Source organism: Stegostoma tigrinum, chromosome 22, assembly GCF_030684315.1.
Source record: "Stegostoma tigrinum isolate sSteTig4 chromosome 22, sSteTig4.hap1, whole genome shotgun sequence".
In the NCBI taxonomy this organism is placed as follows: domain Eukaryota; kingdom Metazoa; phylum Chordata; class Chondrichthyes; order Orectolobiformes; family Stegostomatidae; genus Stegostoma; species Stegostoma tigrinum.
In genome coordinates, this window is record NC_081375.1 from 51,073,660 (window position 1) to 51,101,289 (window position 27,630).

The 27,630-nt window shown below is 43.7% G+C and overlaps 1 protein-coding gene across 5 annotated transcripts in view; it reads right to left on the minus strand.

Annotated features, from left to right (window-relative positions):
- Positions 1-27,630, minus strand: part of spata20 (spermatogenesis associated 20) — a 342,917-nt gene extending 315,287 nt beyond the window's left edge. The window contains exons 1-6 of one of the 5 annotated variants that reach the window (XM_048555512.2): positions 27,513-27,630; positions 10,888-11,055; positions 9,579-9,643; positions 5,526-5,680; positions 2,732-2,875; positions 1,810-2,011 (exon numbers count right to left, since the gene is read on the minus strand). In XM_048555512.2, coding sequence (XP_048411469.2) covers positions 1,810-2,011; positions 2,732-2,875; positions 5,526-5,680; positions 9,579-9,643; positions 10,888-11,055; positions 27,513-27,619 — 841 coding nt within the window. In that variant the 5' untranslated portion in view covers positions 27,620-27,630. Of the gene's footprint in view, positions 1-1,809; positions 2,012-2,731; positions 2,876-5,525; positions 5,681-9,578; positions 9,644-10,887; positions 11,056-17,972; positions 18,022-27,204; positions 27,271-27,507 lie in introns of those variants that run through there. The other 4 variants (XM_048555515.2, XM_048555516.2, XM_048555514.2 and 1 more) reach the window with 4 other exon arrangements.

The window sequence follows — 27,630 nt, forward strand, 5'->3', positions numbered from 1 at the left end:
ACAAACCAGGAGCCCCTCCTCAGATCCATACTGTCACTACCTGGGACACCAACCTACAGATTAGCCAAGGAACTACACCAAAGACTAAAACACCTAGTAGAAGACTCACGCCACTCCATACGCTCCACCCAAGAATTCCTGAACACCAAAGACACCAAGATAGAAGAGGATGAAATAATGGTCTCCTATAACGTAACAGCCCTGTTCACATCCATCAACATCACCCTGGCCAAAGAACACTGACTACACTAATAGAAGAACAGAAGACACATACACCAGACACCACCAACCTCATCAGCAAGGGCAACATCATCAAGCTAGTGGACCTATGCCTCACCACACACTTCACTTTCAATAACAAATCCTACAGACAAACTAATGGTACACACATGGGATCTCCGATATCAGGGTTCTTAGCAGAGGCAGTAATGCAGAGACTCGAACAAACAGCGCTGCCAATCATCCAACCCAAACTTTGGGTCCGCTATGTGGATGACACCTTTGTCATCACTAAACAAAACAAATTAGAGGAAACCTTCAGGACCATCAATAATACCCTTTACTGGCATAACATTCACAAAAGAGGAGGAAAACAACAACAAGCTGCCATTCCTAGATGTCACAGTAGAGCGAACAGCCAATGGGGAACTTCAAACCAGCGTCTACAGAAAAACAACACATACGGACCAAATACTGAACTACAGGAGCAACCATCCCAACACCCACAAACGAAGCTGCAGTAGAACATTATTCCAACGAGCTACCACACACTGCAGCACAGAGGAACTACGCAGAGCAGAGGAAAATCACCTATACAGCGTCTTCAAAAAGAATGGGTACCCTATGAACAGAGTTCGCCGGTTTCTCAGCAACAAACCCAAACAAACAGACAAAACGGGCCCAGAAACCATCACCACTCTCCCCTACATCAAAGATATTTCCGAAATGACTGCCAGACTACTCGGACCTCTTGGCATCAGGGTAGCCCACAAACCCACCAACACACTAAAACAGCAGCTAATGAACTTAAAAGACCCTATACAGACAACAAACAAAACCAACGTCATCTACAAAATACCTTGCAAGAACTGTGACAAACACTACATTGGACAAACTGGCAGAAAGCTAGCCACCAGGATACATGAACATCAACTAGCCACAAAACGACATGACCCACTATCACTAGTATCCTTACATACAGATAAGGAAGGACACCACTTTGATTGGGACAACACATCCATCCTAGGACAAGCCAAACAGAGACACGCACGAGAATTCCTAGAAGCATAGCATTCCAACCGGAACTCCATCAACAAACACATTGATTTGGAGCCCATCTACCATCCTCTGAGAAAAAAAGAGCAGGAAATGACACCACCAACGCAGGAAATGACATCACCAACCCAAGCAAACCTAAACAGATAAATATAAAGCGAGACATAACACCAGCGTTTCATCGGAGGCTCACTGATGATGTTACCTAGAATGGTGACGAAATGTCTGAAAAACTAACCTTCCAACTCAGCGAGCAACCTCACATCCAGAACATTAGGCTGATCCATTTCTCTTGCTTACCCTCTTCTCCAATACAACCATCCCAAAATCAATCTCTTTATCTAAGTTTTTGATCAGTTGTCCTAATTTTTCCTCGTTATGGTACAGTATCACAAGTTTTTGTCCGATTATGCTCCTGTGAAGAGCTTTGAAATATCTTGTTACATTAAGGATGCTATATAAATACAATTTGCTGTTTCTGTGACCATTCAAAGGCTGTATAACACATTTTAAAATTAATTTATATTTCCTCACCCGGTGAAGGGAACTTCGGAGATTCGCAAAACCCGCCATATTCATCTTCATAGGAATGCGCCAGCTGCTCGAAGCACCTCTCCATCACCCGGGCACATGGCGGGGGCACTGCCTCTTTGTTGGCACTCACTTCTACCCCCTTCTGCAGGGCTGCCAGGATCTTATCACTGCGTTCAGTTAGTTCCTTCCTGTTTCTCTTCCACTGAAGCAAATGTTTGAGAGCATGAAGAAATCATGAATTTCATTAAAGCTCCCTAATGCCCCAATACATCTCTGCACTGGGGGTTAAACAAAGCCCAACTTCTGAAACACAAAGTTTAAGCATTAGCTAAGAAAACACACCTCCTGCAGGCAAGTGATTAATGTTGGTATCCCACATGAGTTTCAGTAATGTTACGTCAAAATTAAACTTTTTGTTTTGCAATAGTGGATATGAAATAAACAGGATTTTCATAAGTTATGCTTTTTTCTTGCTCCATCTCCATCCTTAACTTAGTTGCCTCAATTTGATTCAGCAGCTATATCCCATCTGTCCAATTATCTCTAAAATACACTTGCAAACTACTGAGGGTAAGTTATGCAAAGTTTTTCTACCTGCTCCATGAATAAAGACAGCAACTGCAGTTTACTTATCTAACATTAAATGTCTTTGCCAGGACAAAGCAGCGCAGAACTTTAGATTATTGTTGATTTATACCTCAACTCCATGTATGTCTCCACAACTTAGAAACCTTGAAAACATGTGCCAGAATAGGCTATTCGGCCCTTCGAGCCTGCACCACTATTCCATACAATCATGGTTGATCATGCAATTTCAGTATCCCATTCCCGCTTTCTCTCCATACCCTTCACGTGTGCAAGGATTGAAAAGTTGTAAGACCAGCCTATTCTACACACTATCCAAAAGCAATGTCTACCATACCTGCTCAGCCACGTTCTTCAACACTGTCTTAAACCCCACGCGGTGGAATCCATCTTCAGGTGGGAAGTAAGTCCCTCCAACAAAAGGTTTGAGGTCAGGGGTCAGCCAGACACTCATTGGCCAACCGCCTCCACCACTTGTTGCCTGCAGCCCAAAGGGAAGAAACAGGAATTGTTACAGCTCCAGGGAAACAGTTGCTCTGCTTAAAACCAAAGAAGATTTCTGTTCATGCAAATTCCACTTTGCATTAAAGACTGTCAAGACTACTTGGAGAATAGAAAAAAAGTAAAGGTTTGAAAGTATACGGTATCTTTCATGATCTCAGGAGATAGAAAATAACATTACAGCCCACTTAAAGGGTAGGCACTGTAGTAGTGTATGGTATACACTAATTTTGTACACACTAACTCCCACAACAGCAATGAAGTTACCAGATAATTGAATTTTTGAGGGACAAATATCAACCAGAACACAAGGAAACCCTTACTCCTCTTAGATTTTGCACTAAAAACTCTGGACTGGGACTTGAACCTTTGTTTCAGAGATGCATGTGATCACTGAGACAGCATTGACAGTCAACAGTAACAGCAGCAACACTTGCTGGTTTGTTTTGCACAGAGTCAAGCTTCAAGTGTTATTGAAGACATACCCATTGAGGCAGTTGGAGAATATTCCAGCCCACTCTTGACCTATATCTTGGAGTTGGTACTAACCGTTGGGCAATCATTGATGATCATAGCCTCTAAACACATGACATAAATGGCAGCTGATCGTTCATAATATGCTAGTAAGCTGACACAAGCCAGGCTGACTGAGTGAAAAACAGGCTAGCTGTAATCTGGTACGTTGTAGCCATAGGTTTGTGAGAGAACTACACAATGGGATTTGATAGGTGAAGAACACCACAAAAGGGACATTACAGCATTACGAGATAACTAGGCCTGAAACTGGATGAACACAGCAGGCCAAGCAGCATCAGAGGAGCAGGAAGGCTGACGTTTCAGGTCTGGACCCTTATTCAGAAATGGGGGATGGGAAGGGGATTCTGAAATAAACAGAGAGGCGGGGGGAAGGAGGATGGAAGATGGATAAAGGAGCAGATAGGTGGAGAGGAGGGGGACAGGTCAAGGAGGCGGGGATGGAGCCAGTAAAGGTGAGTGTAGGTGGGGAGTTAGGGTGGGGGTTGGTCAGTCCAGGGAGGACAGACAGATCAAAGAGGCAGGGATGAGGCTGGTAGGTGGGAGGTGGGCATGGGGGTTGGAGTTGAGGTGGGAGGAGTTGATAGGTGGGGAAAAGGATGGACTGGTTAGGGAGGCAGAAACAAGCTGGGCTGATTTTGGGATGTGGTTGGGGGAGGGGAGATTTTGAAGCTTGTGAAGTCCACATTGATACCACTGGACTGTAGGGTTTCCAAGCGGAATATGAAGTGCTGTTCCTACAACATCCGGGTGGCATCGTTGTGGCACTAGAAGAGGCCTAGGATGGACATGTTGCTCAAGGCGTGGGAGGGGCAGCTAAAACAGTTCGCAACTGGGAGGTGCAGTTGTTTGTTGCGAACCGAGTGTAGGTGTTCCACAAAGCAGTCCCCAAGCCTCCACTTGGTTTCCCCAATGTATGGAAGGCCACATCGGGAACAGCGGATATAGTACATCACATTAGCAGATGTGTAGATGAACATCTGCTTGATGTGGAAGGGTTTCTTGGGGCCTGGGATGGGGTGAGGGGGGGGAGGTGTAAGGGCAGATGTAGAACTGCCTACAATTTCAGGGAAAAGTCCTGGGGTGGTGGGGCTAGTGGAGAGTGTGGAGCAGACAAGGGAATCACGGAGAGAGTGATCCCTCTGCAAGGCAGATAAGAGTGGGGAGGGAAAAATGTCTTTGGTAGTGGGGTCAGATTGCAGGTGGCGGAAGTGACAGAGGATGATGCATCGGATCCGGAAGTTGGTATCGTTGTACGTGAGGATGAGGGGGATTCTGTTTTTGTTGTTATTGTGAGGACGGGGTGTGAAGGATGAGGTGCCGGAAATGCGAGAGATGCAGTTGAGGGCGTTTTAGACCACTGTGGAGGGGGAAGTTGCGGTCCTTGAAAAACGAGGATTGTGTTACAGCATTGCGTTTGCTTTTCAACACTATTTGTCCATGTGATGCCAAAATTGAAAACAATCAGTCTTCCACCACTCCCTTGTAACATACCACGTCAGCTGTGGCTCAGAGGGTAGCACTCTTACTTTTGAATCAGCAGGTAGCAAATACAAGTTTCATTCCATGGATGAGCATAAAATCTAAGCTGACACTCCAATGCAAGATTGAAACAGCCTTTCCGTCAGGATGTTAAGAAGAAAACAAATGTGGTCATGGGAAGTCACTGCTATGCTGGCTCAAAAGTAGCTACCGTAGCAAAAAGCAGAACACGAGTTCAGAACTCGTGAACATATGGATGCTGATGCTCAGTGCAGTATTGAAGTGTGGCTGCCAAAGGTGCCATCTTCCAGAGGAGACATTAAATTCTGGCTATTCCCTGCCTGTTAAATGGACATACAAGATCCCAAGGCAGCCTTCACTCAAATGGCCTACTGGCTGACTTCCCAGTGTCTGAATTAAAGAGTAAAATATGTTAAATGTTAATTAAAAAGCTGTTGTGTGTTTGGGACACTGACGCAGGCATTTCATATTATTCACCATTTGTCTACTGACGCCCAGCTAATACAATCAACTAAACAATGCCCAAACATTGGGAACTTGATGAATTGTTAGGCAGGAAAAGCTCAAGTGATTTTATTAAACAACAAGCTCACCTGGACAAATGTCATATAAACTTTATCAACATCTGGTCGTTCCTCTCGGTCAACCTTGATGCAAACAAAATTCTCATTCATGATTTTGCCAATCTCTTCATTTTCAAATGATTCCCGTTCCATAACATGGCACCAGTGGCATGTAGAGTAACCAACTGAACAAGACAAAAACAGAAAAAAAAAAAATGAACTGGATGTGCACACAGTGCTTCATCACTGTGACTGAAGGGGAAATCTAGCGGTGGAGGAAAGCAGGGTCCTAAGACCACCCTGTTTTCTTCTATCTACTGATAGGAAAGGCAGACAAAGGTTCTCACCCTTTTAATGACAGGGTAGTATATCCCTATTTCCAAATTTGGTTTGAAACAAAACAAAGCCACAGTGAAGTCAAAAAGTTACAATCATAGCTCCAAGCTAACAAAATGTGTCACTGGATGAACACAGCAGGCCGAGCAGCATCTCAGGAGCACAAAAGCTGACATTTCGGGCCTAGACCCTTCATCAGACATAGCTCCAATACTTTCCACAACAGGATGAAAGCAATCATAACGTAGGGTGGGGATTAGGGGAGTTAAATGGAAAAAGGCAGTATTTAATAAAATAAAAAAGCCATGAGGTGAAAAAATAATAACAGGAAACAATCCATATGTATAATTTTAAATTAAATCAAGTGGCCCCCAATGAATAATTCAAATGAGGAAAAGACCATGTCTCAGCCTCACATCTTTTCTGAGGTTGCCAATCTCATCAGTACGTCAGTGGGAATTCATCATGGATATGTTCTCATCCAAAAGCTCCTTGAGACAATACTCATCTTTGATAGTTATTTCATCAACAGAAGAGTACTTCAAGCTATCTCCTCATCCTCACTATTACGTTTTCACTTAACTTCCAATGCTCTCCATGATTTTAAGCATGATTCCATTCTACACTCAAACTCTGTCTTGAATTGCTGAATCGGCTTCTCTTAATTTGTTCCATTCACGTCAATGGGAATAATGAGGATCTGATTTCTTTCAAACATACGATGGAGGCTTTTTCATTTCTCTCACAATCTCTAGTGACACCTAATAGTATCCTTTACCTCCACCACTTAATGTCCTCAGTTTCATTTTTTGCTCCATCACAGACACGTCAAGAAGCCCAGTTTCTTGATTTTGTTTGCCAAACCACTTACTTTTCCTTCAACAACTACATAAAGCCTCATTTCGTGCAAGAACAAATAGTGCCACCATTTTCAAGAAGACTGAATTAACAAGTTGACTGACAGAAAATTTCCAGTTGCCCTCAGACCCTCCATCACTCTTTCTTTCTCCCATGTAAGCCAAGTCCTTTATTATTATTATTAATACCATCGTGGTCAGTAATTCTTTGGGTTTCCAATACTAAACTGCAAATATGACATTTTACACACTCACTTGTTAAAATTAACAATCACCAGCCAAACTGGGACTTCCATTTGTTGCTGGATTTTGGAAACATGTAACACATCAACTCCCTGTAGATTCCTATCGTCCTCCAACTCACTGGATTTTACAAGCAAATGGCGTCAGCAGTAGTTCACTGCATGGCCTGGGTCAGAAATTGGGCTTTTAAGCTGCAGTCCGCAGACATTACAAAATCAAAGATGGCCTTCTACTGCATCACTGAGAGGGTACTGCTCTGTCAGAGATGTCATCCTTCAGATGAGATGTTAAGCCAAGGCCTTTCTGTTCTTTTCAAGTTGGTTTGGAAGATCTCATCCCAGAAAAGCTGGAAATGTGTCTCAGGTATTATCGTCAATATTTATCCCTGAACCACATTATTAAGATGTTATATAGTTATTGTTTTACGAAAGTCTGTGGAAGCTTGTTGTGCATAAATGGCTGCTGTATGATGTGACATTAAAACAAAGACTACACTTCAGAAGTACTTCATAGGCTGAGGCAGTAGGAAACATCCTACATGCAAGAAAAGTGAAAGGCTTTTCTTATTACCTTTGCGTGACTTTTGAGTGACCAGATTTCCTTCCAAATTGCTCTCAGTCTTGGTAGCATCTGCAATTTGGACCTTGTCCTTCTCAACACTTGCTCAAAATTAAAAATGAACTCAAAAGAAGTCAGTGGCCCTGAAATTCCAATGGTAGAGCAGGGATTCCAGCTCTCTTACCTGTCTCTTCAACCATCACCTCCAAGTTCCCCTCCAAGCCATTCACCATCCTGATCTGGAAATATATCGCCTTTCCTTCACTGTCGCTGGGTCAAAATCCTAGAATTCCCTCCACAATAGCATTGTGGGTATATCAACTGAAGGAGGAGTGCAGCGTTTCAAGAAGGCAGCTCACCACCACCTTCTCAAGGGCATCGAGGGACCGGCAAGAAATGCTGGCCCAGCCAGCAGTGCCCACATCCCACAAACAAATAAAAATAAAGAGACAAGCCAAACCCCCAGCCTTCAGCTACTGACAGTATTTTCCTATGATCTCTGCCAGTTAGAAATAGGAGCCGTTCAAAACTAGATTTGCCAAATATACTCCCAGAGGTTTGATTGCATGGTTCCTGTTGATGGAATGAGATTAAGCATAATGTAACAGTCAAAGGTTGGGTGTCCTGTAGCTGACTGCCTTCCTTGTGGTTTGGCATGTTATGCAGGAACTTCTGAGAGCTCAGTGGCTGCCTGTCTGAGAGTGGGCAGTAACAAAACAGAACACAAACCTCAAGAATGATCTGCCTTGGCACTGGATAAATTAGAACTTCAGACATTTAACAGGTGCAATCTCAGTAAAGTATACATAAAGCTTTCACTCCATCAACTGCTACAACCAAGAGAAAGCCTTCAGTGCAAAAACATAACTACACCTGAATTATTACGCACAACACATAGAAGTCTGTACGGTACACCATAAGCCTGCAACTCCAAACGTATTCTATGCTCCATTCAATCTCTACATCTTAAGCATTAACAGCAATACAGACTACAGTGGAATCTAGTGTCAGTTATCAATTAAGGAAATTAATATTTATGATGTTTTCAGAACATATTAAGAGTCAGTAAATGCAGGGAATAAAATCAAATTTAAGATTTTCCACCAGTTCTGCGAAGAAACATGTTTTCTTTAGCACGTTTTGCTTTCTGCTGTTCTACTTGTTCCCTCTTGAGCAATCCTGCAATTTCTGTCAAATTAGCAATTTAATAAAAAAAAATGCAGAACTGGGGATTTTGTTTTTAATATTTAGTTATTTCTTGTTTGCAACATTACAACTTTAGCTCAATAAATAAGCCAGCTCTCAGAACTAATACATCATTCTGAAATTAAATGGTAAAAGCCCCCAAGCCTCCCTTGGAGTTTAAATACTTTCGAATGCCTGCAACTCTAAATTTCATCTTGGAAATCATAAAATAAATGTCTCCTCATAAACATGTTGACAAAGTGTAACGGAAGCATCCAGCTCAACTTTTATCTCTCATCTCCTGTCTGACCAAAGACACCATAAGACCATAAGACATAGGAGTGGAAGTAAGGCCATTCGGCCCATCAGGTCCACTCCGCCATTTAAATCATGGCTGATGGGGATTTCAATATCACTTCCCTGCACTCTCCCTGTAGCCCTTGATTCCTTTTGAGATCAAGAATTTGTCGATCTCTGCCTCGAAGGCATTCAACGTCTCAGCCTCCACTGCACTCTGCGACAATGAATTCCACAAGCCCACCACTCTCTGGCTGAAGAAATGTCGTCTCATTTCAGTTTTACATTTACCCCCTCTAATTTTAAGGCTGTGCCCAGTAATGGAGATGACAAACTAAAATCCAATCGAACACGGCTGTAATAATTGTGCAAGGCAACCTCCACTTACTCCTCAGTTCTTTCCTCCCAGAACGGTCAATGCAGCAGTCAAGAGGTCCCGTCCCCAAATTTTGGAGATGTACAGACAGTCCCAGAGTTATGGCAACCTTGGAAGAATGCTTATGGCTCTGGTATTCTAACATCTTCAGGATTAAAACATAGTAGGGAAAAAACAAGAGATAACATAAGGGAACAAAGGATATCCAAATTAACTTGACCCACATTGTACCTGACAGAAAGATTGGCTTGTCTTCTTTCTTTGCTTTGCCAAATGCCTCTTCGCCCCATGGATACCTAGATAATTAAAACACACTAACTATAAAATTGTGAAAACAATATTTTGGGATAGGGTAAAAAAGTAATTCCAGGCATGAAATGTGGTGAGTGCCACATCTTCAGAAGAAACAGATCTCAGATCCATGTTCCTGAAGCTATGAGATGGGATGTTCCTATGATGACTCAACCTATTGTGGACTAATTGCTACGATTAGTGAACAATGTTAATCAACAATTCTGTGTCATGCAACTATCAGATTAATAGAAAGCAAAACAGGTGAACCTTGGTTTCTTTTTCCAGTAATTACTTTGCTCCTATTTCAATTTGATTTCAGTTTATAAAACAGTTTAAAACAAGGTTTTCAGAAACAAAAGAAGTAGCGAAGGGAAAAGGATATGAAAATGAGACAGAAGTTTCTCTTGTTGGCCCAGTAAGTCATTCAATGTATTACAGCATGACAGAACAAGGAATTCCAGTTGGGAGCCACACCGCAGCAACTATGGTGCTACAACTTACTGAGGGCCCAGACTAGAGATCAGGCCATAAGATGCAGGAGCAGAAATAGGCCATTTGGTTCATCAAGTCAGCTCTGTTGAGAAAATGGCTGATGTGAAAATCCTCAACTCCATTCTCATTGTAATATTTCACATCCAAATTTATTTTATTCCTTCATTGGGAGAGCATCACTAGATTGTTCATTATTAACTGCCTATGCAGAAGTGCCCTTGAACAGGCATTGGCAGTGAGCTGTCATCATTTGACTGTGACTATCCGTTTGAACAGTGTAAACGATGTGGGATAAACCATTTGGCGTGAATTGCCTACCGTGTCTTTTCTCTGCTATCAGAGTACGTGCTTTTTCAATGATAATTGCAGAGATATTAACAACAGGGTGTGACTTTTTTGCACTGCAAAGTTGAGAAGGAACTTGGGGTACCCAATCTTCTTGATGAGCTGAATATGCTTTTCTCTGGATTTCGTATTTGTCTTTCAATTTCTGTTGCTCATCTGACAGTTTGCATCACTAGAATGGACAGTGGTAGCCAGTAGCCCGCTTTCAAGAATGGAGAGAGTTAGATCCATTGACAACAAATTTATTCAAAGAAAGCATTTGGATTCGTAGGCATAACAAAGCAAGCCAGTCAGCCCCTCTATCCTAATATGCACAATCATCTCGAATAGATTGTTATTACAGAACAAACAGCCTGCAATTCAGATTAAATTTTCAATTCCCTAATCTTATAAAGGGCTAGGTGATTACCAGTCTACAGGATTGTGTGCATGCTGCAAAAGATAGGGAGACTTCTCGTGGATCAGTCGGTTGGTATGCTGCTTTGGCTTTGGGCCCGATGAGCATCGTGGTCCATCACTGCTGCCTGTTGCCATGGTCACAGACGACACTTTGCTAAGACCTCTGGTAGGATAGCTCCTGTTGATTCAATTCAAAAAAATAACTTCTATTCAGCAACCAACTATAAAGTTCACAAGACCACATTGTAATTTCTCAATGAGTTAACAAATTATGATTCTGATCTGCATTTTAAAACTTAATATCTGAAACAGGCCCACAGTGTACTCAATTTGCATGATTTAACAGAAACCAATGTGTTGAAATTTGAATAAGCATGTAATAACATATTTACAGTATATAACATTTGCTGTAGATTCTCTGTTTCCGAAACAGTTGTAAGTGTGTCGACAAAAAGTTTTGAAAAATACAGGAGAATAGATAAGGTTGGATATTTTCTGCCCAATCAAAGTATGTTGTAATACAGTTTAGGACATAAAATCACCCACAGAATGGGTACAGTGAGTCAGATGAGGTGTTACATTTTATAAAACCTCAAATCCAGTTCTAAAGCAGTCAACATTCAAGTTTAAAATGGGTGGGACAGGACATGAATTGTCTGTTTAAATATTATAATGGAGGTTAGGAGCAATCGACCAGTCCACAGGAAAGCTAACAGCTGAAGACAGTCAAGGACAGCTTTGGGAGAAGATAAGTTATAGTACTGCTTCAGAGACCAACGGATACACACCACCCTACCCCCCCACCCCAAGTAAATGATCTCCCAGGGATCAAAACAATATCTCCCATCTCATGTCCCCACTCAAATCCCCACCTATCACATCTCTTCACATACAAACTTATTTGCATATTTCCTATTCAAAACGACCCCACCACCATTTCCTAGGCAAGAAAGCAAGTACACCACTACACTTCTCTCCCTCCCTCTTTCTCTCTCTTTCCTTCTCTCTCTCTCTTCCCCATTCCACCCCCCCCCCCCCCACCTCCCCAATAAATTAAAATGTTCTTGTCCCAAAGACTGTATTTGACTGGTTCCTTAGTTTATCTGGACGATGGGAGAACATCTATACCCACCATATTGCAAAGATCTTTGATTCCCAAGAACAGTAAAAGATAAAATACAAGAACAGGTTGCTGTGTGGGAAGTTAGAATTTGGAAACAAAAAGACTGCTAAAGCAATCAAGAAAGCAACTGTGGGGAGAAGTAGTGCTTTGAGAGTGGACCGTCAGCATTAACGATTCTGTCATCTACAGATGTTAACTGATTTATGTGTAACCATCATTTAGCTTTTGTCTCAATATTTCACCAGCTGCAGTACTTTGTTTTATCTTTCAGCTGTGAAGTTAGTCAAATTCATTAAAAGGAACACTGTGAGCACTTGCAATACAATGCAGAAGTAAAGATGATAGAGGGCATTTAGAAGTCAGGGGATAACAAAGTGTGGGGCTGGATGAAGACAGCAGGCCAAGCAGCATCTGAGGAGCAGAAAAGCTGATGTTTCGGGCCTAAATCCTTCATCAGAAAAATGGTCTGATGAAGGGTCTAGGCCCGAAACGTCAGCTTTTGTGCTCCTAAGATGCTGCTTGGCCTGCTGTGTTCATCCAGCCCCACACTTTGTTATCTTGGATTCTCCAGCATCTGCAGTTCCCATCATCCCCAACATTTAGAAGTCACCTTGTTTAGGGTAAGAAAGACAACCAAATTATATAAACAGAGTGCCAGAATATTCAGTTAATTTAAATAAGAAATGAACTTGCATTCAAGAGGGGAAAACCAGTTAAAATAAAACCAGTAATAGTTAGAAACGAACATACTGGTCATGCTGGTACTCCATTTTGAGGCACACAAGTCTCACCCGCATGAGTCATTCACAGGTTTTACTGGTTTTTCCTTCTGGGCAATGCCTTTGGATACAGGACATCTTAAACTAATTTCCAGATCCTTCATTGCTTCAGAAGTTCTGTCACTGTTTTAAGCAGGAAACTCAGCAAGATGAGCACCGCACATCATCTGGTTTAGTGATTTCTGCTTCATAGTATCATGTTATCATTTACATCTACCCAAGAGGGTAGACATGGGCCCCATTCTCATCCAAACACATACCTCTGAAGGTGCAACATCCACTCCAAAGAGTATTGGGTGTGTCAACCTGAATTTCATTCTCAGATCTCTCAGATGGAAGTTCAGTGCATGTTTATGTATGAACCAAAGTACAACCAACTGAGACAACCGTTCTGTCATTATTCAAACAATTAAAAATGCACTTTTATTGCATCTTTCATGTCATAGAACATTCCAAGGTGCTTCACAGGAGTGTTACAAACCAAAGTTTAACATCAAGAGACATAAGGAGATATTAGGGCAAATGGTTAATCCCTTTGCCAAAGATCTACGGTTGAAGGAGAGTCAAACAAGGAAAGAGAGGTGGAGGGGCCTTGAGAGTGAATTCTAGAGCTCAGTTCTTAACAGGCCAAGTCACAGCCATAAATGGTGAAGCAGTTAAAACTCAGGTGATGAAAAAGCCAGAATTAAACATTATTTCAAAGCGGCGAAATCTACACTAGATTACTAAATATCCAAGGAAACACATCTTATCAAAGGGACAGGCAGATGAGCAGAGGGGATTGGGCTGCCTTGCTAGTAAGAAATGAAACCAAATTAATAGCAAGAAATGATATAGGTGTAGAATCTGTGTAGGTAGAAATTCAGGAACCACAAAGGGTAAAAACCCTGACGGAAGTTGTGCACAAGCCTCCTAGCAGTAGTCAGGATGTGCCGAAGAAAATAAATCAGGAGATAGAAAAGCCAAGTAAGAAATTTACTAAGGTTTGAGTGGATTTGTAGCTTGGGTTGTGGGTGTTGCGGTTGGTTGGATCGCCAAGCTCGTTCGTTGTTGTTCTGCAGATGTTTCATTACCCTGCTGGGTAACATCATCACTACAGCCTCCAATGAAGCACCATTGTGAACATAGAACATAGAACATAGAACATAGAACATAGAACATAGAACATAGAACATAGAACATAGAACATAGAACATAGAACATAGAACATAGAACATAGAACATAGAACATAGAACAGTACAGCACAGAACAGGCCCTTCAGCCCACAATGTTGTGCCGACCATTGATCCTCATGTATGCACCCTCAAATTTCTGTGACCATATGCATGTCCAGCAGTCTCTTAAATGACCCCAATGACCTTGCTTCCACAACTGCTGCTGGCAACGCATTCCATGCTCTCACAACTCTCTGTGTAAAGAACCCACCTCTGACATCCCCTCCATACTTTCCTCCAACCAGCTTAAAACTATGACCCCTCGTGTTAGCCATTTCTGCCCTGGGAAATAGTCTCTGGCTATCAACTCTATCTATGCCTCTCATTATCTTGTATACCTCAATTAGGACCCCTCTCCTCCTCCTTTTCTCCAATGAAAAAAGTCCGAGCTCAGTCAACCTCTCCGAGCTCAATTATCTCACTTCCAGCTTTCCTTCGCAATGGATCGTATATGGGGCTGACTTCTGAGTGTTTGTTGATGGCTTTCTTCGCGGAGTACCAGGTTTCTAGGAACTCCCGTTCCTGTCTCTGCTTTGCTCGTCCCAGGATCTTAGTGTTGTCCCAATCGAATTGGTGGTTCTCCTTATCCACGTGGATTGAGATGGGTGAGTATTGGTCGTGTCGTTTTATAGCCAATTGGTGTTTGTGTAGCCTTGTTGTTAATTTCCTTCCTGTTTGTCCAATGTAGTGTTTGTCACAGTCTCTGCAGGGAATCTTGTACATGACACAGAGTCTGTGACAAACACTACTTCGGACGAACAGGAAGGAAACTAACAAGAGAACATGAACACCAACTGGCTACAAAAAGACACGACCAATACTCGCTCATCTCAATCCACAAGGATAAGGAGAACCAACAATTCAATTGAGACAATACCAACATCCTGGGACAAGCAAAGCAGAGACAGGCAAGGGAGTTGGTCCCCACGAAGAAAGCCATCAACAAACACACAGAACTCAACCCCACATTCACTCCATTGCGAAGGAACACTGGAAGTTCAGCTCAACTTACTTCAGAGTTTAAAAACCAGGTAGGAAAGCACAACGGTGCTTCATCGGAGGCTGCACTTATGATGTTACCCAGTAGGGTAATGAAATGTCTGCGGAACAATAACAAACAAGCTTATCGAGCCAACCAACCACGAGAAAAACACTATTACAATAATCTTGGAGGGTTTCAATATGCAGATGGACTGGGAAATTCAGACTGGTAGAGGATCTCAAAAAAAGGAATTTGTGAAATGTCTACAAAATGTTTTTTTTGGAGTAGCTCATAATAGAACCCACTATGGAACAGACCAATTCTGGATTTGGTGATGTGTATTGAGGCAGATTTGATTAGAAAACTTATGGTGAAAGGCAGTGATGATAATGTGACTAAATTCATTCTGCAGTTTGAGAAGGAGTAACTAGAATCAGATACAGCCGTATTACAATTGAGTACAAGTAACTACAAAGACATGAGGGAGGAGCCGGCCAGGGATTATTTGAAAGGAGAGCCTAACAGAGAAGATAATGGAACAGCAATAGTAGGGGTTTCTGGAGATAATTCAAGAGGCATAGCAGAAATTCATCGCAAGGAAGAAACAACACACTAAGGGGAAGATGAGGCAACCATGGCTCTAAGGGAAGTCAGGGGCAGCATTAAAGCTGAAAATAAAACACTCAAGGTAGTGAAGGTTAGTGGGAAACCAAAGAGTTGGGAAGCCTTTAAAAACCAGCAGAGGATAACTAAAAAAAAAAATCAGTAAGGGGAGGGAGGAAGAAGACGAAATAGGAGGATAAGCTAGCTCATAATATAAAGGATTCCAAGAGGCTTTTTTAATAATATTAAAGGTAAAAGAGAGGCAAGAGTAGACAGTGAAGTGCTGAAAAATAAGACTGGAGAAGTAGTAATGGGGAACAAAGAATTAGCTGAGGAACTGAACAGATATTTTGCATCAATTTTCACAGTGAACAACACTAGCAGCATACCAGAACTTCAAAAGAGTCAGGGGGCACGGATCAGAGTAGTGGCCATCACTAAGGAGGTGCTGGAAAAACGGAAAGGTCTGAAGGAGGATAAATCACTAGGACCAGACGTACTCCAAATGAGTTCTGAAGGAGATAGCTCAGTAGATTGTAGAGGCATTGCTGGTGATCTTTCAGGGATCAATGCAGTCAGGAAGGGTTCCAGAGGACTGGAAAATGGCTGACGTAACACCATTATTTAAGAAGGGAGGGAAGCAGAAGACAAAAAACTATACACTGGTTAGTCTGACCTTAGTTGTTGGTAAGATTTTGGAGACCATTATTAAGGATTAGACTGCAGAGTACTTGCAAGTGTATGGTAAAATACAGCTAAGTTAGTGTGGCTTTGTCAAGGGGAGTTCGTGCCTGACAAGTCTGTCAGAATTCTTTGAGGAGGTAATGAGCAAGTTAGACAATGAAGAGTCAGTGGGCATGATCTTTTTGGATTTCCAGAAGGCCTTTGACAAGGTACCACACAGGAGGCAGCTAAATAAGACAGGAACTCATGGTGTTAGGGGTGCGGTACCGGCACAGATAGAGAATTGGCTGACTGGCAGAAGGCAAAGATCGGGGATAAAGGAGTATTTTTCAGGATGACAGCTAGCGTCAAGTGGAGTACCGCAGGGTCCGTGTTGGGACCACAGTTATTCAAGTTAGAAATTAATGATCTAGACAAAAGAACCAAGGGAATTTTTGCAAGTATGCAGATGACACAAACAGAATTGGTGGGACAGGTAGTGTTGAGGAAGCAGAGATACTGCCGAAGTACTTGGACAGACTAGGAGAGTGGACAAAGAAGGGACAGATAGAATACAATGTGGGAAAGTAGAATAGAAACATAAACTACTTTATAAATGGGAAAAGGCTTCAGAAATCTGAAGCACAAATGGGCTTTGAAGTCCTAGTTCAGGATTCTCTTAAGGTTAACATGAAGCCTCAGTTGGCAATTAGGAAGGCAAATGTGTGTTAATATTCATTTCAAGAGGGCCATGATAAAAGAGCAGGAAAGTACTGGTGAGGCTGTATAAGGCTCTGGCTAAACTGCATTTCAAATATTGTGAGCAGTTTTAGGCCCCATATTTATGGAAGGGTGTTTTGATGGTAGAGAGAGTACAGAAGTAGTTTACAAGAAGAATCCTGGGGAGAAAGGTTTGTTATATGAGGAAGAGTTGAGAACACTGGCTCTGTACTTGACAGAGTTTAGGAGGATCAGGGGGAATCTCATTGAAAACTTACAGAATACTGAAATAGAGTGGACATGGAGAAAATTGTCCTCTGGTAGGAGAGACCAGGGCGTGAGGACACATCCTCAAAGTGAAGGCCAACCATTTAGAACTGATATACGGACCAATTTCTTCAGCTAGACGGTGGTGAATCTGTGGACGTCTTTGCAGCTGAGGGCTGTGGAGCCAAGTAATTGACTGTACTTCAGACAGATATACAGGTTCTTGATTGCCCTGGGAAATCAACAGTAATGGGGAGAAGGCAGGACAATGGGGTTGAGAGACATATCAGCCATGAACGAATGGCAGAGCAGACTTGATGGGTCGAATGGCCTAATTCTGTTCCTTTATCTCATGGTCTTATTCCAGGAGCGGAAGGATGAGACCACAGAGGGATTGAAAATAAAAATAAATTGTTGAATTGAGTGAATTGGAAGATAACTCGTATTCGATACGTCCTCCTCACCGTGAAGGAAATTACTTCAACTTATGAGAAGCCCTATGACTATTTAAATTTAAACATTTAAATTAATAACTATTGGATCCAAGTCACAAGGGATCATTTTTGTTACAACCTAAGATATATCAATGTTCACAAAAATAAGACAGTACTCAACTCAGGAAGGTACCTGCCGTTAACACTCCATTCAATTAGTTCAGAATAAGGCATTGACATAAACAATCAAGGTATTAGAAGATTCCTAACCGATCATCTGTAAACAACTAAGATTACAAGGGGGACAACCTTTTGCTGCAATATATCTTCCAAGCACGGTGAATGATGATACATGGAGAGCATGTGCTTTTGCAGATTCTCGACAAGCAGTTCATTGCCCATGCACATAGGTGTTTCTTAAAAAAAAAATGGTGGGGTGGGGGGTAGGGATAAAAGAGGTGGAAATGGAGCCCAGACAGAGACAGAGAAAACACATTGAAAGAACATTTGTTCCATTTTTTTTATTATTTACATGCTATCCAACCTAGTAGAATGCACAATTTATTGTTTTATACTGAACACTGTTCATTTACTTATTTTACTCAAACTAAACTGCCTGTTTGCAGTGTATTGCATTTAACCCAGTTTTGAAGGAAGCAGTGTTGCACGGTACAGATGACACTTCCTGAAATTGTGCACTGAGTATGGAATCACTATTATGATCCCTGGATCTCATCATAATTTTGCTGGATATACAAGAAAAGAAAAAGCCCTTCGGCTGCCCTTGAACCCCAAATGGCTGATCGAAGTTTGAAATCCATCTGCCTTGGTTCTGAAAACTGTAATACCTTGCCTTAACTCATATGTAATACCTTATTTATTAACTGACCTCTGAAATAGCCTCAGAGATAATGGGAACTACAGATGCTGGAGAATCCAAGACGACAAAATGTGAGGCTGGATGAACACAGCAGGCCAAGCAGCATCTCAGGAGCATAAAAGCTGACGTTTCGGGCCTAGACCCTTCATCAAAGAGGGGGATGGGGTGAGGGTTCTGGAATAAATAGGGAGAGAGGGGGAGGCGGACCGAAGATGGAGAGAAAAGAAGATAGGTGGAGAGAGTATAGGTGGGGAGGTAGGGAGGGGATAGGTCAGTCCAGGGAAGACGGACAGGTCAAGGAGGTGGGATGAGGTTAGTAGGTAGATGGGGGTGCGGCTTGGGGTGGGAGGAAGGGATAGGTGAGAGGAAGAACAGGTTAGGGAGGCGGAGACAGGTTGGACTGGTTTTGGGATGCAGTGGGTGGAGGGGAAGAGCTGGGCTGGTTGTGTGGTGCAGTGGGGGGAGGGGACGAACTGGGCTGGTTTAGGGATGCAGTTGGGGGAAGGGGAGATTTTGAAACTGGTGAAATAGCCTAGCAGGCATTCAATTCAAGGCCAGGTTTGGGATAGACAACAAACACTGGACTTACCAGCAATGTCCATGAGAATTAAAAAAGAAACACAAAAGGAAAATGTACAGGTTGATAAGGAAAATCAGGATGCTTTTAAAAATAATCAAGCACAGGCAGAATTGGTCAACTGTCCCCCTTCTGCACTGGAAAATTCTTCAAATTCGTAGCTTTGTAAACAAAATGAAAACATTAGAAGGTCTAATCAGCAAGAATGGAACAATTTTTTTCCCACAAATCTCAGGTTTCCCAGACTGCAAGGATCTTGTATGTTCTGAGGAAGTCATATTTGATTCAAAACATTAACCCTCTGTTTCTCTGTTCCTGCCCATTTTTGCAAGGAAAATACTGTGGCAAGGGTCAGTGAATGATGCAGAATCTACAAACCATAGGCTGAGGCCACACTGATCCTCAATTGAATAAATGAGTTTGTTGAGGAGAGAAAAGCCTATTCAGAGCTTTAAAGAGTTAGTGATTTGAAGGGTAATCCCAGCATTACACAGATGTGAAAAAAATTACCACCTCCCACAGGTCAAAATTTAGTCAAGCTTAACAGGTATTCAATAGCATTCCCATCATCAAATTCTTCACCGTCAAGAGTCTCAGGTCAGAAGTGCTGCGGTAGCGACAGCAGGCCTGAAGCCAAGTACTGAGCAACAAGTAACTCATCCCCTGACTTCTCAAAACCTCTCAAAGATCGCAAAGATTGAAGTCAGGGGCTTAACGCAACACTCTCCATTTTCGTACATGAGTGCAGCTGCAACCAGAATCACGAAACCCGATAAACAACAAGGTTATCTCTAGATTAGCGTGCTATCCACCATCTTAAAATTACATCTTCCAACACCCTGTGCAGTGGCAGCAATGCACATCATCCCAATCACCCCAACCCACACGTTGCGCCACAGCAATTCACCACACATCCTCCTGCAGCACCTTCTAAACTCTCAACCTCCACCACCTGGAATGACAAAGGCACAATGCATGGAGGAATCTCTAAGTTTCTCTCCAGTCCTGACACCATCCTGACTTACAAATATATTGACATTCCTTCAATGTTGATTAATTAAAATTCTAGAACTTCCTCCCCAACTGTGAGAGAACACCTATGGTCTGTCAAGGTTCAATTCACCACTGACCTCTCTGGAGCAACAGGTGATAGTGACAAAGCCAGCATTATTGCCCATCATCTAAATTCTGTGAATTAATATATTTCGAAATGTTTATCCCACAGAGTTGGGAGCAGAAGTAGGTCCTACTAGTCTGTTTTGCCTTTCAACAAGAAAAGGTTTGCCTCATCTCTGATTTCTTAGTCTTAAACACTATCCCTAGCTCTAGTCTCTTCTCCAAGAGAAAATATCCATCCCAATACCCACCCGACCAAGTCCCCTCAAGATTATATTATTTTCTAAATTTCTACACCAGTGTTCCTATGCATTTGCTGTCCTTGTCTGTCTAGGTGGTCGATAGAAGTGGAAATGCATTAGAGTTTTTTTCCAGGAAGGTTACTGTTACAGGGACTAGATTGACCAAATGCTCGAAACGTTTAGAGCCAACTAGGGAATATGTTATTCCAGAATCAAACAGCGAGGATGATAAACCGACTTCTCAAGACCAACTGATCTTTTAAAGTTGTTCTTCCGAACCAAAAGTGTACACAGCATTTCAGATGTGGTCTCACCAAAGCCCTGCAAAACTGCAGGAAAACTTCACTACTTGTGAATAACTTCACTTTCCATTCAATCACAACATTCCATTTGTCTTCCTAGTCACTTCTAATACCTGCAAACCAACATTTTGCGAGTCATAGATCAGGACATTTAGATCCCTCTGTACCTCTCTCTTCAAATAGTACTCCGTGCTACCTTTCCATTCGAAAGTTCACCTCTCCCACACTATACTTTATCTGCCAAATGCATGCCCATTCATTTGCCTGTTTATATTCTTTTACAGGCTCTCTGTATCTTCTTAACTGCTTACGTTCCTACGAATCTTGGCTTCAGCAGCAAGCTTGGCTGCCAGACATTCAATCCCTTCAAGTCAGTTCATCCAAAACATTAATGTAAATTGGAAATTGTTGAGGCTCCAAGTCTATTCCCGTGTATCCAAACAGTTACAGCTTGGCAGCCTGGAAAGGACCCATTTATTCCTAATCTTCACTTTACACAGAGAGTTGTGACAGCATGGAATGCGTTGCCAGCAGCAGTTGTGGAAGCAAGGTCATTGGGGTCATTTAAGAGATTGCTGGACATGCATATGGTCACAGGAATTTGAGGGTGCGTACATGAGGATCAATGGTCGGCAAAACATCGTGGGCTGAAGGGCCTGTTCTGTGCTGTACTGTTCTATGTTCTATGTTCACTTCCTGTTAATTAATTAATCTTTTATTCATGCTAACATATTACTGTCTACTCCATGTGCTCTCATCTCATGCAGCAACTTTTTACATGGCACCTTATCAAATGTTTTTTGCTAACACAATATACATCTGCAGGTGGGGGCTCCTGTGGTGCAGTGGTAGGATGCCCAATTTAAACCAGGTAGCCATGGTTCACGTTGCACCTACCCTGTGTGTAATAATGCCTGTGACCAGATTGATTAGAAAATATCTGCATCTACAGGCTCCTTGTCTCCCACCTTGCTTGTTACATCAAAAAACTCAATAAATTAGTTATTCAATCTTTAATTCACAAACCTATGTTGACCCTGCCTGACCACATTGTGATTTTCTAAGTATCCAGCTATAACCACCCAAGATACGGAATTCACTTTTCTATGACAAACATTAGGCTACTGGCCAAGCAGCATCTTAGGAGCACAAAACCTGATGGTGCGGGCCTAGACCCTTCATAAGAAAAGGGGGAGGGGAGAGGGTTCTGAATTAAATAGGGAGAGGGGGGGATGCGGATCGAAGATGGATAGAGGAGAAGATAGGTGGAGAGGAGACAGACAAGGTAAAGAGGCGGGGATGGAACCAGTAAAGGTGAGTGTAGGTGGGGAGGTAGGGAGGGGATAGATCAGTTCGGGGAGGATGGACAGGTCAAGGGGGCGGGAAGAGGTTAGTAGGTAGGAAATGGGGGTGGGGCTTGAGGTGGGAGGAGAGGATGGGTGGGAGGAAAGACAGGTTAGGGAGGTGGGGACAAGCTGGGCTGGTTTTGGGATGCAGTGGGGGGAGGGGAGATTTTGAAGCTTGTGAAACCCACATTGATACCATTGGGCTGCAGGGTTCCCAAGCGGAATATGAGTTGCTGTTCCTGCAACCTTCAGGTGGCATCATTGTGGCACTGCAGATTGCCCAGGATGGACATGTCGTCTAAGGAATGGGAGGGAGAGTTGAAATGGTTCGCGACTGGAAGGTGCAGGTGTTTATTGCGAACTGAGCGTAGGTGTTCTGCACAGCGGTCCCCAAGCCCCCGTTTGGTTTCCCTAACGTAGTGGAGGCCACAACGGGTACAGCGGATGCAGTATACCACATTGGCGAATGTGCAGATGAACATCTGCTTGATGCGGAAAGTCTTCTAGGGGCCTGGGATAGGCATGAGGGAGGAGGTATGAGGGCAGGTGTAGCACTTCCTGCGGTTGTAGGGGCAAGTGCCAGGTGTGGTGGGGTTGGAGGGGAGTGTGGAGCAGACAAGGGAGTCACAAAGAGAGTGATCCCTCTGCAAGGCAGATAAGGGTGGGGAGGAAAAATGTCTTTGGTAGTGGGGTCAGATTGCAGGTGGCAGAAGTGACGGAGGATGATGCATCGGATCCAGAGCTTGGTATCGTGGTACGTGAGGATGAGGGGGATTCTGTTGTGGTAGTTATTGCGGGGACAGGGTGTGAAGGATGAGTTGCAGGAAATGTGGGAGACATGGTCGAGGGCATTCTCGACTACTGAGGGGGGCAAGTCGTGATCCTTGAGAAACGAGGACTCCTGAGATGTACAGGAGTGGAGTGCCTCATCCTGAGAGCAGATACGGCGGAGGCGAAGGAATTGGGAATAGGGGATGGAATTTTTGCAGGAAGGAGGGTGGGAGGTGGTGTATTCCAGGTAGTTTTGGGAGTCAGTGGGCTTGAAATGGATATCGGCTTCTAGATGGTTGCCTGAGATGGAGACAGAGGGGTCTGGGAAGGTGAGGGAGGTGTTGGAGATAGTCCAGGTGAATGTGAGTTTGGGTTGGAAGGTGTTGGTGAAGTGGATGAACTGTTTGAGCTCGTCGTGGGAGCACAAGACGGACCCGATACAGTCAATGTATCGGAGGAAGAGGTGGAGTCTAGGGCCAGTGTAGGTACGGAAGAGGGATTGTTCTACATAACCTACAAAAGAGGCAGGCATAGCTTGGGCCCGTGGGGGTACCCATGACCACCCCCTTTGTCTGTAGGAAGTGGGAGGAATCAAGAGAAATTGTTGAGGGTGAGGACGAGCTCAGCTAGGCAGATGAGGGAGGGGGGCTGGTCAGGCCTGCAGGACAGGAAGAAGCGGAGGGCTTTTAGGCCATCTGCATGGGGAATGCAGGCGTATAGGGACTGGATGTCAATGGTAAAAATGAGGTGTTGGGGACGGGGCAATTGGAAGTTCTGGAAGAGGTGGAGGGAGTGGGTGATGTCACAGATGTAGGTAGGGAATTCCTGGACCAAGGGGGAGAGAATGGAGTCCAGATAGGTGGAGATGAGTTGGGTGGGGCATGAGCAGGCGTAGACAACGGGTCGACCAAGGCAGGCAGGTTTGTGGATTTTTGGAAGGAGATAGAAGTGGGCGGTGCAGGATTGGGGAAAAAAATGAGGGTGGAGGCTGTGGGTGGGAGGTCACCTGAGGTGATGAGGTTGTGGATGGTTTGGGAGAAGATGGTTTGGTGCTCAGGGGTGGGGTCGTGATCCAGGGGGCGATAGGAGATGGTGTCGGAGAGTTGGCGTCTGGCCTCAGAGATGTAAAGGTCAGTGCGCCGTACTACAACTGCGCCTCCCTTGTCCATCGTTGCAGGAACAGCAACTCATATTCCGCTTGGGAACCCTGCAGTTCAATGGTATCAATGTGGATTTCACAAGCTTCAAAATCTCCCCTCCCCCCACTGCATCCCAAAACCAGCCCAGCTTGTCCCTGCCTCCCTAACCTGTTCTTCCTCTCACCTATCCCCTCCTCCCACCTCAAGCCGCACCCCCATTTCCTACCTACTAACCTCATCCCGCCCCCTTGACCTGTCTGTCCTCCCTGGACTGACCTATCCCCTCCCTACCTCCCCACCTATACTCTCCTCTACTGGCTCCATCCCGGTCTCTTTACCTTGCCTGTCTCCTCTCCACCTACCTTCTCCTCTAACCATCTTCGATCTGCCTCCCCCTCCTCCTCTTCTGATGAAGGGTCTCGGCCCGAAACATCAGCTCTTGTGCTCCTAAGAAGCTGTGTTCATCCAGCTCCACACTTTGTTATCTCGGATTTTCCAGCATCTGCAGTTCCTGTTATCTCTGATACATTAGGCTATTTACTATAGGTTCCATGCTTTTGGTCTCCCTCTCTTTTTCTTTAAATAAAAGCCTCGCATTAGCTACTTTTCAATCCATTGTGAGCCTCCTAGAATACCTGAAATAATCTGCAAGATAATATCCAAAGTTTTTACAAATTTAGTAGCTACTTCTTTTAAGATCCTCCAGTACAGGCCACCTAGTCCTGGAGACGAGTCAGATCTAATCAATTTTTTTGTTGATGATGGCTGTTAGGCTGTTTTCAGCCCTTCTTTCCCATTCAGCTCTCGATTTTCAAGTGTGTTTGGGAAGTTTTCTAGTGAAATATTTTAACTTTAACTTTGTTTTTTCTTTCCACTTGGTTCTTATAATTCTGTACCTAGGTACTTGCACTTAAAATGGCACCTTGTGTGACAACATTATGCACCTTTCACTGCATTTCCGTACTTTTGAATTCCTGTATGCATGACGTTAAAATCAAATCAAATGAAGGCAGACACAACATACCTGTTCAACATGTCTGCCAATTGCAATTCTTCAGACTAGAAGACCTTGTCCGCTTTCCACAGGGACCGTTCCGTCCGGGACACCCTGGCCCACAATCCCTTCTCCCCGAACACCTCCCCACAGCTCTACGGCACCTTCCCCTGTCAGCAGCGAAGGTGCAACACCTTTTTCCTCCTCCCTCCCCAGTATCCAAGTGCCCAAACATACCTTCCAAGTGAAGCAACACTTCACCTGCACTTCCCACAAACTAGTCTACTGCACTCGCTGCTCACCGTGCGGTCTCCTCTACATTTGGGAAACGAAGCGTAAACTCGGCGACTGCTTCGCAGAACATCTATGTTCTGCTTGCAAAAGAGACCCTGAGATACCTGTTGCCTGCCACTTTAGCGAACCACCTTGCTCCCTGGCTAACATCTGTGTCTCTGGCTTGCTGCAGTGTTCCAGTGAAGCCTAACGCAAGCTGAATGAACAACACCTTATTTTCCACTTGGGGACCCTATAGCCCTCAGGACTCAATATTAAGTTCAATAATTTTAGGGCCTAAACTCAGATGTCCCAGCCCCCTACCCAGCACGCCAGGCCTTGTTACCGCACAGCCTGCCATTTCACACCCTCTGTTGTAGTCACGAACAGTCCCCATTAACAACTGTTCACCCTCCCAGCCTGACCGTTAGCAACTGCTTTGTCTGTCCAACAGTCTCTCTCTCTCTCTTTGGACTCTATCCTATCATTTACTCCCTACCCCACCTACCTGCCTATTTTCTGCATATAAACTGACATTTTCCCAGCCACCATCAGTTCTGAGGAAGTGTCACTGGACCTGAAATGTTAACTCTGTTTTTTTCCTTCACAGATGCTCCAGATCCTCCAGCAACTTAGTTTTTGATCACAATCCCACACTTCTCTACATCAAATTTATCATGAAAGTCTATCATCTTTTCCTTGCTGTCACCCTCAGGCTCCTTTACCTTGAGGTTATTAATTAATGCTATTGTTTTGCTCATTAAAAGGTCTAGCATAGCCTCCTTGCTGTTTGGTTCTGGAATAGCCTGCTCCCTGTACAGCTCTAAACATTTCCGGCATTTCTTCAATCTCGACCTTGTACAATAGCTTTCCAGGGAAGAAAATCTAATGCATTTCCACCTCTATTTACTGCCTAAGATGACAAGGACAGAAAAGTCATCGGAACACTGTCCCCCCCACAAATTCCTCTCCAAGCCACCCAGCATCACAACTTTGAACCATATTGCTATCATTTCACAGTCAGTGAATCAAAATCCTGGAACTCCCTCTTGACAGCACAGAGTGCAGCACTTTGAGAAGACAGTTCACCACTGTCTTCCCCCAAGACCATTTGGGACGGGTGACAAATGCTGGTTTAGCCAGCAGCACCCACATTCCAGGAATAAATAAAAAGAAAGTAAGTATTGTCTGAAACACGTGGCTCTATCTCAAGGCTTTGAAACAATTCAACCTCTTCTACTTGTAGTGATGCAATTTCTGTCCATTACACAATCTGCGTGAAAAACAAAAATCTGTAACCTTCCAGCCAAGCAGTGGTTGCAATTTGGAAAATCTCAGACAAAAAAAAACCACCACAAACATTTCAATCAGAACAAAAACAAATTTGCTGGAAAAAAATCAGCAGGTCTGGCATGATCTGTGAAGGAAAAGAGAGAGTTAAGGCTTCAGAGTTCTGTTTTTTCCTTCACAGATACTGCCAGACCTACTGAACTTTTCCAGAAACTTCTGTTTTTGTTCCTGATTTACAGCATCCGCATTTCTTTCGGTGTTGTAATATGTTTTTACAAATATATTATTCACTAACTATTCAGTGACAGGCGCTGAAACAATGGCAAATTCAATCAGAATAAATAGGGCTTTTAATTGTGTTATTTTAAGTGTCTCAACTTCTATTCTTTTCAATAGCATCAGGAAACAACACCCGCAGCGTCAAGTAGGCTTATTCAGAGAAGGGTGTCAATTTTTGAATGAGGCACAAGCAAAAGAACATTCACTAACTTCTGAAACAGAAACTGGCAAGAGTTATAAAGTTAAAACGGGGCCACTTGATTAACAAATCATGGGATTTGTAGTTTACAAAGTGTTAGCTTAAAAAGTAAATAAAGCAAGCGATCAAATACCTCCTGAGCCCCTCCGCTGCAAAGCAAATGCTGCATCAAACTCACCTGTCAAGGTGTGAGTAAACAGAGGGGGGGCGTGACTTATGCGCAAGGCTCGTCGGGGGTTGTAGTCCGGTCCGCTGGCGCCCTCTACAATGCCGGCCGGGAACGGAACACAGAGAGACTACAATTCCCGGCAGGCCGCACGACAACACTGCGGGACGAAACCCCAGTCCAACAACAAACCCCGGCGCCCACCTCTTTAAAAGTTACCACAGCGTCTAGGAAGCAGGGGAGAAATACCGACTCTCCTCCGGCGCTCACCTTACCTATGAGGTGTGGCCGCCCTCGCAGTAGCCCAGGCTGAACCTGCCGCCGCCGCCGCCCGGTCGAGGCAGAGGGATAGACACCTCCCGCGGCCCAGGCACTGCAGCATCGCCAGAATCC